Here is a 14,318-nt window from a genome sequence, read left to right as displayed (position 1 = left end):
TGATACTTCGGGCTGCACAACTTCAACCCAGATCTACTTGCTGTTTTAGAACTAGTAGTGCAGTCGTAAACCCTAAAAATAGAGGATTCTCCTAAATTCTCTATTTCACAATCTCAAAAAATTTTTAAAATAGTATATTTATAATACGGTTGCATAATCAATTATTATTCCCAACAGGAGACTTTTTTTTCATTTTTTTTTGGTGGGGGCGTGTATTGGGGATTGAACTGAGGGCACTCAACCACTGAGCCATATCTCCTGACCTATTTTGTATTTTACTTAGAGACAGGGTCTCACAGTTGCTTAGTGCCTTGCTTTTGCTGAGGCTGGCTTTGAACTCACGATCCTCCTGTCCCAGCCTCCCAAGCTGCTGGGATTACAGACATGTGCCACTGCACCCTGCAATATTTTTCATTTTGATTAGACATCATTGAGAATCAAATTAAAAAAAAAACTTACTTATTGACGATCAGTAAAATTTTCATAGATTACCTTCTGACTCCATACAATTCAAGCTTCATTTCTTCTGCATTATCCTCATACTTTGGGTGTTGGGCAATGTGTAAGACCTGTTCATATTAAAATACCAATTATGGGGCTGGGGGTTGTCACAGGTAGAGCATTTGATCAAACTCAATCTGAGTTTGATCCCTAGCACTGCAAAAATAAATAAATAAATAAAATTTAAAACATCTTTTCTGACTGTACACTTAAGCATCATTTCATCAGGTAAGTAGGCATAAAGGGCAGAAGGAAGTAATATTCCTAGAAATCATTTTTCCATTTGAGATGGCTGACTATAAACAAAATGTACACAGAAGTAGCTGAAAGCTACCTAAATGTATCCCACTAAACCCTTCCTTATGAGTCCCCCACATACTCACCCCAGGAGAAGTGTGCTAGGACACCCCTCCCCCAGTCTTTTAGAGGCATATTCATATATTGCTGCTTTTTAAAATGCCAACTCCTCCAGCACAGAGGTGCAGGCCCAAAGGCAGTTTGCTTTCTCACATGTAGGACAGAAAATCCTAATCTGCTCTATTAACTTCAGGACAGATGTTTAGCAGAGATTTGCTGGTTTGGCAATTTTGGGGGGAAAATAGCAGTTTTTTGTTTGTTTGTGATGCTGAGGATTGAACCAGGGCCTCCTGTGTGCTAGGCAAACACTCTCCCTCTAGGTTGCACTGATAGCTAGGAATAGCATTATTTGAACACCTGAAATTAGGGAGGAGATTAGGTTTGCATGTGTTCACTACAACTACCTTGGGAAGCAGGTTTTTACCTCTCAGAAAATGGGTGGGGCACACTCCAGGGGGCAGCCATGGAAAACTGCTGAACCTGCCATAGAACCAGCCTATTTTATCCCCTGTCCTCCTTCTTAGAAATAATGTTAATTGGCACTCTACCACTGAGCTAAATCCCCAGAACTTATTATTTTTTTGAGGTTAGGATCTCACTAATTTTCCCAGACTGAATTTGTGATCCTTCTGCCTCAGCCTCCTGAGTAGCTGGAATTACAGATATATGCCAGCTGAAGGCCCCTTTTGTTCTTCTTAAAAAGAGAAGTAGCTGGGCATGGTGGAGCATGCCTGTAATCCCAGCAACTTGGGAGGTTGAGGCAGGAGGATTGCAAGTTTGAGGCCAGCCTTAGCAACTTAGACCCTGTCTAAAAAACAAAGAACAAAAAAGACTAGGGAGGGGCTGGGGTTGTGGCTCAGTGGAAGAGCGCTTGCCTAACATGTGTAAGGCACTGGGTTCGATTCTGAGCACCACATATAAGTAAATAAAATAAAGATCCATTGACAACTAAACAATATTTTATAAAATTTTTTTTTAAAAAAGACTAGGGATGTAGCTCAGTGATAAATTAGCCCTGGGCTCAATCCCCAGCACTGTAATAAAAATAATTAAAAAGAAAAGTAAAGAATTTTCGTTAGTAGAAATTATTTAAACAGTTACCTATAGGAAGGAATTTTACATGAATAAGAGCCTGAGGTAATTTTTTTTTTTTTTTTTTTTTGGTTACAAACGAAGCAATTAAATAACTATTAAATTTCACAATTGTTTTTCTTTGGTTTTTTAGTTTTTGTGAAGGCAAACTTAAAAAGTTTTTTTTTGTTGTTGTTGTTTCTTTTTTGCCATGCTGGAGATTAGTCCAAGGTCCTGTGCATGCTAGGGAAGCATTCTACCTCTAAGCTACATCCCCAGACCAAAGAACGTAACTTTTTTTTTTTTTTAATATTTTTTTAGTTGTAGTTGGACACAATATCTTTATTTATTTATTTTTATGTGGTGCTGAGGATCGAACCCAGAGCGAGGTGAGCACTCTACCACTGAGCTACAACCCCAGCCCCAAACATGACTCTTAAATAATCCATTCTTATCTTGGTTGCAACAAGCTGTAGTCATTATCCTGGATTTGAATGATAACCAACCTCTAAGGAGGCTTGATAAATTATAACAGTTATCAGGGGGTACAGTGGTATACACCTGTAATCCCAGCTGCTCTGGAGGTGGAGACAGGAAGATCTTAATTTGTAGACCAGCTTTAGCATCTTAGTGATGCTGTCTCAAAATAAATAATAAAAAGGACTAGGGATGTAGTTTATTAGCAAAGCACCTCTGGATTTGATCCCTAATATAATGTAATGTAATGTAATATAATACATATCTCTCTATATATAACAAAAACAGTTATCTAAGATATTTAAGATGTATTTTCTTCTATAAATTAGAATGTTAGAGTGACTGTATACTCATTGCTTAACAGCTCAGCAAAATTGAAACATCGCAACAGAGGGAACATTCTAGCAACAGAGGGAAAATACTTCCATGAGTTTCATTAAATCTTCTGTTCTGTTGGGTGTGATGGCACACATCTATAATTCCAGCTACTCAGGCCAAAGCAGCAAGATCACAAGTAATTTCAAGGTCCATCTGAGCAATTTACATTTAGCAAGACCCAGTTTCAACTAAAGAATAAAAAGAATTGGGGTTGTAGTTCAGAGGCAGAGGGCCCCTGTGTTCAATCCCAGCACTAGGGGAAGGGGGAATACCCACAAAACACAGAAAAACAAACAAAAAACCCCAGAAACTTCTTTCCACCTTGGGTCTTGCCCTTCTTGTCATCCTGGAAATGGGATGACTTTTGAAAACTTATTGGAAGTGTATAAAGCTACATTTGTAAGTCAAATTCCTGTGTATCGCTTGGACATATGAATCAAACCTTTTAATTGGCAGTTCTTATGGGAATAAACACTCTTGTGTGCTTTTAAGTAGAAATCACAGAACAGGATGGATGAAGGAGAGTGCTTTTGTCTCAGTAAGGTCATTAATTTAGGAGATTTGTTTTCTGAGCCCTTTATTAGCAGGGACATGAGCCATCCTCTAAAAACTAGTGAAGCTCAGACTGTCCCTGAGGAAACTGTGCCCTGTGGCAGTTTTGTTGCACTTGTTACAGTGCCTAACCCCACACAGTTCTCACCTACACTCACATGGACTGTGAAGGCCTTTGGTGTAGTCACATTCTGAGAGGACTGAAGCCCTGCCTCTGAGGTGGGATGTTGGGAGCTGCTCCTATAGTACCTTATGGCTCCTTTCATCAGGAGGTTGCTTCTCCAGCAAAGATTCCTCTGCGTTGACATGAGCTTTTATGAGTTGTTTCGTGAAGAAACATCTTTCTCTTTCATGTATGCACATACACAAATCAGAAGCCGCTTCACATCTATTGATTATTGACCTCGAGACAATTGTTTATTCATTAATTAAGTTGTCTTTTACATGAATAGTTATACCATCCATGATTACTGAGGGAATGAGCATTCAGAGTAATTAAGGGTTTGGTGGGAGATGAATTGGAAACATCATTTATGACCAGGTATGAGATACCTAAGTCAGGGGTCTGAGACTGTCATTCTCTTGTTGAGTAGCTAAGAATCACTGACAGCTTGTAATGGGCCACCTTTCATATTTTTTTTCAACAAATCTCTCAAGCTGTCTCATTACTGATGAGCAGGAAGTCTAGTATCTCCTTCAGGATGACTTTTCTGGGCCCAGGAATCATTCTGCAGAACTCCAGAGATTCATTACATCTAAAGGGGTGCTGGGAACTGCAACTCTTTGGGTTACATTCGAATATTCAGCTCTTAAGCACAGCTACTTTCTTAAACACAGTCTGGGTACTCAGGGCCTTCCAGTCATAGATATAAGTTGTACTGAGACAATCCTCTCCATAAGCATCCAGACCTTGACCTTGAGTATTAGTCACCTTCTCATGGTGACTTTCTCTGTGGGGTTTTTGATGTCCTTGCCTGATGCAGATCTCAGCTGAGGGTGTCAGTATATCAGAGTTCCTTTGGACTTCCAGTGGGAAGGAATGAGAGTCTCTCTGCTTGTCATCTAGGAGGTTCCTTGGCCCAAGATGCAGAATTGACCAGTAAGTTTTGAATTCTTGGGAAGGCAACCTTGGTCAGAAGACAGGAAATACTTTTATTCTTTCTCCAGGGGTGCCTCCGTGCCTGGTACTTGCGTAAGTAGGAAAGGGACAACTCTTGTTAGAGAAGATCTCAGTGGCATAACAACACTTGTGAAGACTCACAAGACTCCTGCTACACATAATGAAGGCTACAGAGTAGGGACATGGCTTGATTGGCTCTGTGATTTAGACATGATGTTGCAATGGACTGAATGTTTATGCCTCTCCAAAATCCACATGTTGAAATCCTAGCCCCTAAGGCAATAGTATTAAGCCAAAGGTTGGGACCTTTGATAGGTGTAGATCGTGAATGTGATTAGTGCCCTTATAAAAGAAACCTCAGAAAGTTGCCTTGCCCCTTTCATCTTATGAGGAAGCAACAGAAATATAACCACCTATGAAATAAGAGAAGAGCCCTCACCAGACCCTGAATCTGCCCATGCCTTTATCTTGGACTTCCAAGAACTGTGAGAAATAAATTTCTGTTTATAAGCCACTTAGTCTATGATACTTTGCTGGAGTATTCCAGACAGATAAATGTATGAAGGTTGGAGTAGTGATAAGATCTTGATATAGGGTAGAAGCTGGGACTATAGGTGAGAGAGATTTACTATTTTAAAACAAAAACTTGTTATGAAAGTAAAGTAGAATTGACAGGATTTAGTGATATCATAGCCATGGGTCAAAGCTAAAGCTTGTCTAACTTGGTAGACAGTAAAGTCTTGAATCAAAGCATGGACTAGGAGAAACAGAATATGTAATGGATGAGAGAACAAATGACTTTATCAACACATTGTTTTATCTATAAGAGGTACTAGTGAAGGTGTTTAGCAGGCAATTAGATGGATATACTGGAGTGATCAATACTTAGGTGATAGGTCAAGTTGTGAAAATTGAGATAACCAGGAGAGTTTAGAGTAAGGAGAGCCAATGACTGAGGAATGGAGTTTAGGCAGGAATAATATTTAAGAAAGAAAGAGGAATCCTGGAATACCTGAGCTAGAATGAATTCCAGAAGTAAGACTCAAAGTGGTGGGAGAGTCTTTTCCACTGACCAGAGTAGCAGCAGCAGAGGGCTGCAAGGAGGTAGAAGAGGGGGTGTTGAGAGTGCCAAGTACTATTGCTATGAGGTTGGCACATGAAAATGGACGTATGTACCTGTCATGGTTCTTGGTTGCAAATTACCAATGACTCTGTCTTGTATATAAGGAAGTCATTGGAAAGGTGCAAGGGAAGTTACAGAACCTACAGGAAGTCTAGAGAGCCACACCCAGAAAACTGACCATAGATGAGGAAAGCAGCAGTGAGAGACATAGCCGCAGCCAGGCCATGTGAACAGTCTGGCTTAGGTTGCCCCATGGCTGATGCTGAATCCATGAATCCTGATGCTGAAATCCTAGCCCCTAAGACAATGGTATTAAGCCAAAGGTTGGGACCTTTGATAGGTGATTAGATCGTGAATGTGATTAGTGCCCTTATAAAAGAAACCTCAGAAAGTTGCCTTGCCCCTTTCATCTTGTGAGGAAGCAACAGAAATATAACCACCTATCAGCACTGAGTCCTGATGATTGTGGCACTGAAAAAATGATTTCCAAGTCACCCATTTCTTTGTCACATTCTTTTTGATCCAAACCCTGGGCAATCAGGCAGGCTCACAACAGGAGGGCACAGGGAGAGCCATACACAAGTCTTTTCCTTTAGTGGTCAGGTAGCCCATCATGACAGGTCATATAGTCTGGCTGTGCTCTTGATGTGCTCTTGATGGTCTTAGCAGGTATAGGGGAATAGCAGCTAAAATAATAGATGTTTGGAAAGTGGGAAAGCTAAATAAATATCCTTGTGCCCTCTTTTTTGGGAGGCCTAACTTCAGTGTCCCTAAGACTGGCAGTAGGCGTGGAGCTTGTTTAATCTGTAAGTGTGTCACTGGGTTCTTCTTGTAGCCATGTCTCCTAGGGCCACCCTGAGTCTACTATGGTATCCAAGGTCAGAGGACAGATTTGTCTTCTAGTTTGTTAAGAATGTTTGAATCTATCCAGAATTGGGGGATGGTAGAGAACCCTTTCTCAATGTGAAGGTACAGGCAGCATTAGCACTGAACTCTGGGGTTTGTGAAGGGTCCTTATGGTGAGATGGGTGCATCAGACCAATATCCTGATGTCTTTAAACCATTGTTTGAGCTTTTTCCCCCCCTCACTTTACATGGTGATGGCATCATGTAAAGGGGCATCCCCTCTTGGAAGATAAATGTCACAATCATGTTAATTTCCTAGTATTCGCTTAATGTGTTACAGACTTAAATTTATCTCTATAAGTTTATCAGTTAGCATCGAGAGAATATAACAGCCTTGTATGTCCAAGGACTCAGTGTTAGGCAGTTATTGTTTCTCATTGTTAGTTGACACAGGGCATGCTGTTTTTTTTTTTTTTTCCTCCCGTTTAGTTACAGATGGACACATATCTTTATTTTGTTTATTTATTTTTATGTGGTGCTGAGGATTGAACCCAGTGCCTCATGTGTGAGCAAGCACTTTGCCACTGAGCCACAACCCCAGCCCAGGGCATGCTATTTTGATAGGTAGATTTGTCCAGTGTGATGAACATGAGTATCTGAGAGGCAGGTGTGCTCCTGGCATATGCACCAATCCCCATGCACCCTGCTGGGTGAGGAGTCTTGGGAGATGCCTGCTGATCTCACCCCTGTGGAAGCACTTTGGTGTCTTGTGACTGTGGAATGGCCTACCCTCCTGCTGAGATCTCTGGGGTATTGTGCTTGTTCTCCCTTTTGTCAAGGAGACTCTCCCCCACCCCAGGCCATTCTCCACCTGACAGCCTTTTTCCTACTCATTCTCCTGACCTTTCTCTGTTTCCCTCTTGGAATTTATTGATGTTTTGAACCACCTTGAGTGTTAAATGCTCTTTCCCTTTTAAAAGGCGTAAAGAGGGCAGAGGACCTGTGGCTTGTTTGTCTGTGGGCATTGTGCCTACTGCAGGAAGCATTGCTAGGAAGAGAACAGTGTTGAACTGAAGAATTCCAAGGTAGGGCTCAGTGCAGGGGAGAGGGGAAGAGGCCTGGAGGCCTCCAGGGGGAGCCTTGAGGCCTGAGCCACCAAAGGGAAAGTGGGGCCACTGGAGGCAGGCTATGAAACCTTCTGTTTGTGGAACTGCAGCACACCCAGGTTACCTGCCAAACAACAAAATCTTATTTCAAGATATAAGTAGCATGTAAAAATATAAATTCCTAAGAAATTTCAGAAAATTACAATGAATAAAAATCACCTGCAATTCCACCATTATCATGCTTTTGTTTGTATAATTTTACTTTTCTGAGTGAATATAGTATATGTTTTTGAAAACATTAATGGAATCTTATGTACTTATAGTGTTGTATCCAGTTCTTTTCATTTTACACTATGATATAGGCTTCCTTTTATGTCAGTAGAGGTCTACATTGTTATTAAGTGGCCTCATGTTCTGTGATATGAAGAATACTGTGTTTCCTATTATGGACTTAGATCCCTTCTTTCTTTATATTTAAACCATGTAAATTCCACTGTGATAAATAGTCTTAAAATTGTCATTTCAGTACCTTAAGACACAGAACTTTAAGTCTAGTTACTAATATAGTAGAATGTAATTGGTATCCTAAATATTTATTTTGTTACTGGGGATTGAATCCTCAATCACTGAGCAACATCCCCAGCCCTTTTTATTTTTTATTTTGAGACAGAGTCTTGCTAAGTTGTTTAGGGCCTTCCTAAATTGCTTATGCTGGCTTTGAACTTGGGATTCTTCTGTTTCAGCCTCCCAAGTCATCCAGCACCCCTCCCCCCCCCCCCTTTTTTTAACTTGTTCTGTCTCTTTGGGGTTTGTATTAGTCATTTGATGTTCCCTATTCACTTCAAGTTCCACTTCCCCTCCTAGAACTGGCATAGGTATTTTATCTTTAAGTTCCCGAGACTCTGTCATAAGGAGAAACTCCCCATAAGTTTCTAGCTGAAGGATGTTGATAGTAATTAATATAATCATAACAGTAAGAGCAACAATGGTATTGGTAAATGTGTCGCTTTCCCTGTGGACTGTGAGTTCATTTGTAGTTATCAACACAGTCCTTGAGATTGATACTGTAAACCCCATTCAGTAGATGAGAAAACTGAGAGTTTAATGGATTAAATGACCTATATAAGGCTTATGAGGGTGGCATTAAGCTGCAAACCCTCGGTGGCCCATTCCTGGGCAAGTAGTCTCTTTCCATTCTGTATGTCTTTCTTAGCCAAACCAGCACTCCTGATAGTAGTGATACTTTATAAGGCTAAAGACACTCTATGGTTTTTAAACTAGAGGCAAAAACACTTTGTCTTTTTTTAGATACTTAAAGTTGTAACTGCTTTTCTTTCTTTGGCTACGTCAGACAGGAGCAGCAAGTCAGTAGGGTATCATGGTTCCGTGGCCAACTCCAGTAAGTACCTGTTTCCTCCTTGGATTTCCCTCTACACTTTATTTGGCTAATTCAGGTTTTACCTTCTGTTCCACTCTTTCATTCTGTCACTGGACGGATGTTAAACGTCTGTTACTCTGTGCTCAGAGAATGTGCGGCCGTTTGTGTATGTCTCTATAGATGCTTTCTGTGTCCTGTTTGTATGTGCACTAGGAGCTTTCCAAATGAAGGGTCTTATACAGCTATTTCAAAGTGCCTTATGTTTTACTTGTCACTGCATCCTCAATAACTCACTGTTGCCAATAAAAATGTCTAACAAGATTAGATACTTTTTCCCATCAGAGGAATAAAGGAAAGAAGATATGACCAACTAGAAGGAGGAAGTCTCCAATAAAAAAATAATAAAAAAAATAAAGGCGGATTTTGCATTCTTAAAAGTAGGGCAGTGTTCTTGAGCGGGAGGGAATCCTTCTGTGGACCCGGATTGTGGGGAGGGCTGATAGAAAGTGTGGGAGGACACTTCTCAGAGGAGGGCAGCCGAGTTTCCAGAGGCTAAATGTTAAAGTTGAGCATGGTTTGGATGCAAATAAGAAGTTCTTTCACCTCCACTACTTGCTGTAAAACTTTTCTTTTTTTTATTTTTAAGGTCATTTGGGGGGAGTTTCTTTGCTCCCAGCCTCACTCTGTCAGTGTGGCCTGACCCCTGAATCCTACACTCCCACACAACTTGAGAACTTGATTCTTTTCTCACAAAAGACTTCTTTCCTACTCCTTCCTCCCCCAAAAGACTCCACATTTGAGGCTAAGTGTTTTGAACTGAGTCCTGGCTAGAGGGCATGTTAAGTATGTTCTTCTGTCCAATGTACATGGAAAAACATGAGCTTTAAAGTAAATGTATGGAAAATACCCCTTATCCAGGCCACAGTCTGTTCTTTCATGAATGTGCTTGTACTTATGTGATCTATTCTCTCTACTTCCTCTTTGAAACTGGAAAGGTAATCCACAGTGGTTTGAAATAATGAAAAGGAATAGAGAATCAAGAAAATAATTTCTGGGGGTATACTCAGTGGTAGAGCATTTGCTTAGCATGTTCAATGCCCTGGGTCTTATCCTCAGCACTGGAGGAAAAAAATAAGAGAAAAAAGAAAATAATTTCTTAGACCATTCTTCTGTGATCTTTTGGTTAGCAGAGTTAATACTTAAGGAATATAAAATGAGGATAAACTTCACATTTTCACATTCACTATTTTTAAAAATTTTTTTTAGCTGTAGTTGGACACAATACCTTTATTTTTTATTTTATATTTATTTTTTAGTTGTAGTTGGACTCAATATCTTTATTTATTTTTATGTGGTGCTGAGAATCAAACCCAGGGCCTCGCACATGCTAGGTGAGCGCTCTACCGCTGAGCCACAATCTCAGCCCCAATACCTTTATTTTATTTATTTTTTTATGTGGTGCTGAGAATCGAACCCAGCGCCTTGCACATGCTAGGCGAGCGCTCTACCGCTGAGCCACAACCCCAGCCCCTTCACATTCATTATTAACAAATACTTTTTAAAATAAGAATCTGAGTCAGAATGAACCTGAACCATTATCTGGTTGTTTCTGAAATTCTAACCCACCTACCATTTTATAATTAAAGAAATGCAGGCCCCTTGCAAAGATCAGGGAATCTAAAAGTATTTTCCAGAAAGTTACCACCTGTGTATCCTGGTTCAGCTGAGGTCTGGTTAAGTTACTTGTTCTCGTTTGCTGTTGGATTCTTCGCTTCAGGAACCATAAAATTGTTTTTCAGGAACATTTTCAGTAAAGTTGATGAGATATTGTTGGCTTGGAAAATACACAAAGAATGTGACAGCTCTTTGGGGTGGACAAGTATAGATTTGCTGATTATTTATATCTTAGTTGATGTGAATGCTTCTTTCCCTTTGGTTTGCTAACTCAAGCCCCAGCCAAAGGCTTTCTTTCTAGCCTTGGAAAACCTGCCTTCAAGTCTTTTGCCTTGAAGAGCAACTGGGTTAGAACACCCTCATTTTGGTCCTATCTTGAATGGGAATGTTGTTAAGTCTGATGTTTGCTGTAGGATTCTGCCGGAAGTCCTTCAATTACATTTAGAAATCTCCTATTCTTAGTTTACATTTTTTTTTTAAATTTCTTTGTCATGTTGGGTATGGAATTCTGGTCCTCATTCATGCTGGTAAGAGTTCTACCACTGAGCTACACCCTTAGCCTGAGAATTTTTTTTTAATCAAAAAAGGCTGTTGAATTTTATCAAATGCTTTTCCCCCATGTAGTTCGATGATCATATGTCTTTCATTATGAGGTTTTCCATACTGTTTGATTTTTAAGAAAACCCATTTGTACATATTATGTCCACTGACTTAAGGCTTAGAACTCCTCTTAAACACTGACTTCACAGCAGTCTTCTGCATGTGTTTTATTGTGAATTTGCTTTTTTTTCTTCAGTCTGTTCCTGTCTTCTTTTTTGTATAGTTTTAGCATTCCTGGAATGAAAACGATTTTTTCTTTAAAAAGTCTCTTCTGTCACTCTTTGAGTTTAAAGGATAGCGAACACACACCCATGTGCCAGTCCTGCCATCTTGATCTGGTCTCTGGGGACTATAACTACCAATTTTGCTTGTCCAATTTCTGTTTCAAAAGAACTTTCAAATTCTTAAAAATCATTTGAGATCCTGATGGAGAGTCAGTTTGGAATTGTGTTACAAAACCTGACAAGGGCTGAAATTTTGGGAGATGATAGAAAGGTTCATCAGGGCTGTACTGTGGAGTGGCTGGAGGAATCACTGTGGTGGCTTTCAGTCCAGACTGCCAACTTCATCTTTCTTCCTTGGACTGTGAGATACAAACCAGATGGACTACACCCTGATTTGCCTGCTGTGTCCTAAAATAGCACTCTCCCATCCCCATCTAAACATTAAATTCCTCAAGTGTTTTACCTTTTAGATGTTTGTGAGTGGGAAACCAAATACAGATGTCCTACAGCTGTATCCAATTTGCTAAAGAGGGAGTGTGGTCAGGCTTCCAGGCAAAGAATGAGGAAGCACTTCCACTGCTAAATTTCATGGGGAATATTGTTGGTGGGTGCAGATGTGTAATAGCTGTGGGAGGACCTCCAAATCTTTACATGGAGACCTCTCAGATTCTTCCAGTTTAAAAAGGGAGCCAATAATAGTTGTATTGCTTTTTCTTTGTTTTTCTTTTCTTCTATTGGGGATTGACCCCAAGGGTGCTTTGCCACTAAATTTTTAATTTTGAGACAGGGTCTAAGTTGCTGAGCGTCTTACTTACTTGCTGTGGCTGGCCTTGAACTTGCAGTACTCCTGCCTCAGCCTCTCAAGTTGCTGAGATCACAGGCTTTTCACCACCACACTGTCTTATTTTTTTAAACACCCTCTTTACCTGAGGTAGGATTTGTCAGACTAGTGACTCAGGTGTAAGTCATGGGTCACCTAATGATGAACATTTCAGATTGTTTTTTTGTTTGTTGTTTAAAGACAAAAAGTTTTCTTCTTTTTTATAAAACAATACTTTTAGTGTGGATTTCTCCCTTTTTAATTTTTTCTAAGATGTTTTTAGTTTAGTTGGACACAATACCTTTATTTTATTTATTTATTTTTATTTGGTGCTGAGGATTGAATCCAGCGCTTCACACGTTAGGTGAGCATTCTACCACTGAGCCACATCCCCAGCCCCATTTTAAATTTTTTTAAATGCTTCATAATCTGGGTCCTATTTGGACAATTTTTATCCCATACCTTTATCTTCATATCCAGAACAATTTCTTCAAATAATCCATTTGATATGTAATAGTGAATAAGTACACACCTTGTTGGACAATATGACAAATAATATTTTCTTGATTTATAATTAAGACTCATTATTAGACTTTTTATTCAATAACTAGGCTAATAACTAGACTTTGTTTTGGGACTCACCATTAAATGCTGCATGTTTTAGTTTTACTATCTCTCTTGGAATACACAGAAAGTGAAAATGAAAAATAGGCACAGGGTGACAGAATATAGAACTAAGAATCCTGGATGCTAGGATTCCAAAGCAAAGACCAGCCTCCAGCTGGAGTCAATGGCACATACCTGTAGTCCCAGCAGTTCTGGAGGCTGAAGCAGGAGGATTTCGAGTTCAAAGCAAGCCTCAGCAATTTAGCAAGGCCCCAAACAATTTAATGAGACCCTGTCTCTAATTAAAATATTTTAAAAATGGGATGGGGATATGGCTCAGTGGTTAAGTGCTTCTGGGTTCAATTCCTGGTACCAAAAAAAAAAAAACTAGTGCCCAAAACTTATCTTTTTTTGGTCCTGGGGATTGAACCCAGGGATGCTTAACCATTGAACTACATCCATAGCTCTTTTTATTTTTTTACTTTGAAGCAGGGTCTTGCTAAGTTGATGAGGCTGGCCTTGAACTTGTGATTCTCCTGCTTCAGCCTCCCAAGTTACTGGGATTATCAATTTATACCTTCATGCCCAGCCAAACTTATTATTATTATTAGAGAGAGAGAGAATTTTTTAATATTTTTTTTTTAGTTTTCAGTGGACACAACATCTTTATTTTTATGTGGTGCTGAGGATCGAACCCAGCGCCCTGCATATGCCAGGCGAGCGCGATACCGATTGAGCCACATCCCCAGCCCAAAACTTATTTTTAAAATAGCTTTATTGAGATACAATTTACATACCATAAAATTTACCCACTTTGTAAAACTTAGTGACTTGTGGTAAATTTATAGTTGTGCAGTCATTACCCAGTCATGTAGTTTTGATTTGCATTTCTCCAATTGCTAGAGATGTTGAACATCTTTTCATATATTTGTCAATTGTATTTCTTCTTCAGTGAAGTGTCTGTTCAGTTCCTTTGCCCATTTATTGATTGGGTTATATGTTTTTTTTTTGTTGTTTGTTTTTTTGAGTTCTTTATATATCCTGGAAATTAATACTCTATCTAAGGTGTGTGTGGTAAATATTTTTTTCCCATTTTGTAGGCTCTCTCTTTACATTATTCATTGTTTCCTTTGCTGTGAAGAAGCTTTTTAGTTTGATTCCATCCCATTTATTGATTCTTGATTTTACTTCTTGAGCTTTAGGAGTCTTGTTAAGGAAGTCAGGTCCAAAGGTAGAGATTTGGGCCTACTTTTTCTTCTATTAGGTGCAGGGTCTCTATTCTAGTACCTAAGTCTTTGATCCACTTTGAGTTGATTTTTGTGCAAGGTGAGAGATAGAGGTTTAATTTCATTTTGCTACATATGGATGTTCAGCTTTCCCAGCACCATTTGTTGAAGAGGCTATCTTTTCTCTAATGTATGTTTCTGGCACCTTTGTCTAGTATGAGATAACTGTATTTATGTGGATTTGCCTCTGTGTCTTCTG

At 39.6% G+C, this 14,318-nt stretch overlaps 1 protein-coding gene across 2 annotated transcripts in view; it reads left to right on the top strand.

Annotated features, from left to right (window-relative positions):
* Positions 1-8,314: 8,314 nt before the first annotated feature.
* Positions 8,315-14,318, top strand: part of Cyth3 (cytohesin 3) — a 62,676-nt gene continuing 56,672 nt past the window's right edge. Inside the window, exon 1 of one of the 2 annotated variants that reach the window (XM_048785276.1) lies at positions 8,315-8,930. In XM_048785276.1, the coding sequence (XP_048641233.1) occupies position 8,930 (1 nt within the window). In that variant the 5' untranslated portion in view covers positions 8,315-8,929. The remainder of the gene's footprint in view (positions 8,931-14,318) is intronic. The other variant, XM_015501999.2, reaches the window with a different exon arrangement.

The sequence above is a fragment of the Marmota marmota genome, unplaced genomic scaffold (genome assembly GCF_001458135.2).
Source record: "Marmota marmota marmota unplaced genomic scaffold, marMar, whole genome shotgun sequence".
Classification (NCBI taxonomy): domain Eukaryota; kingdom Metazoa; phylum Chordata; class Mammalia; order Rodentia; family Sciuridae; genus Marmota; species Marmota marmota.
This window is presented reverse-complemented; position numbering and strand designations above follow the sequence as displayed.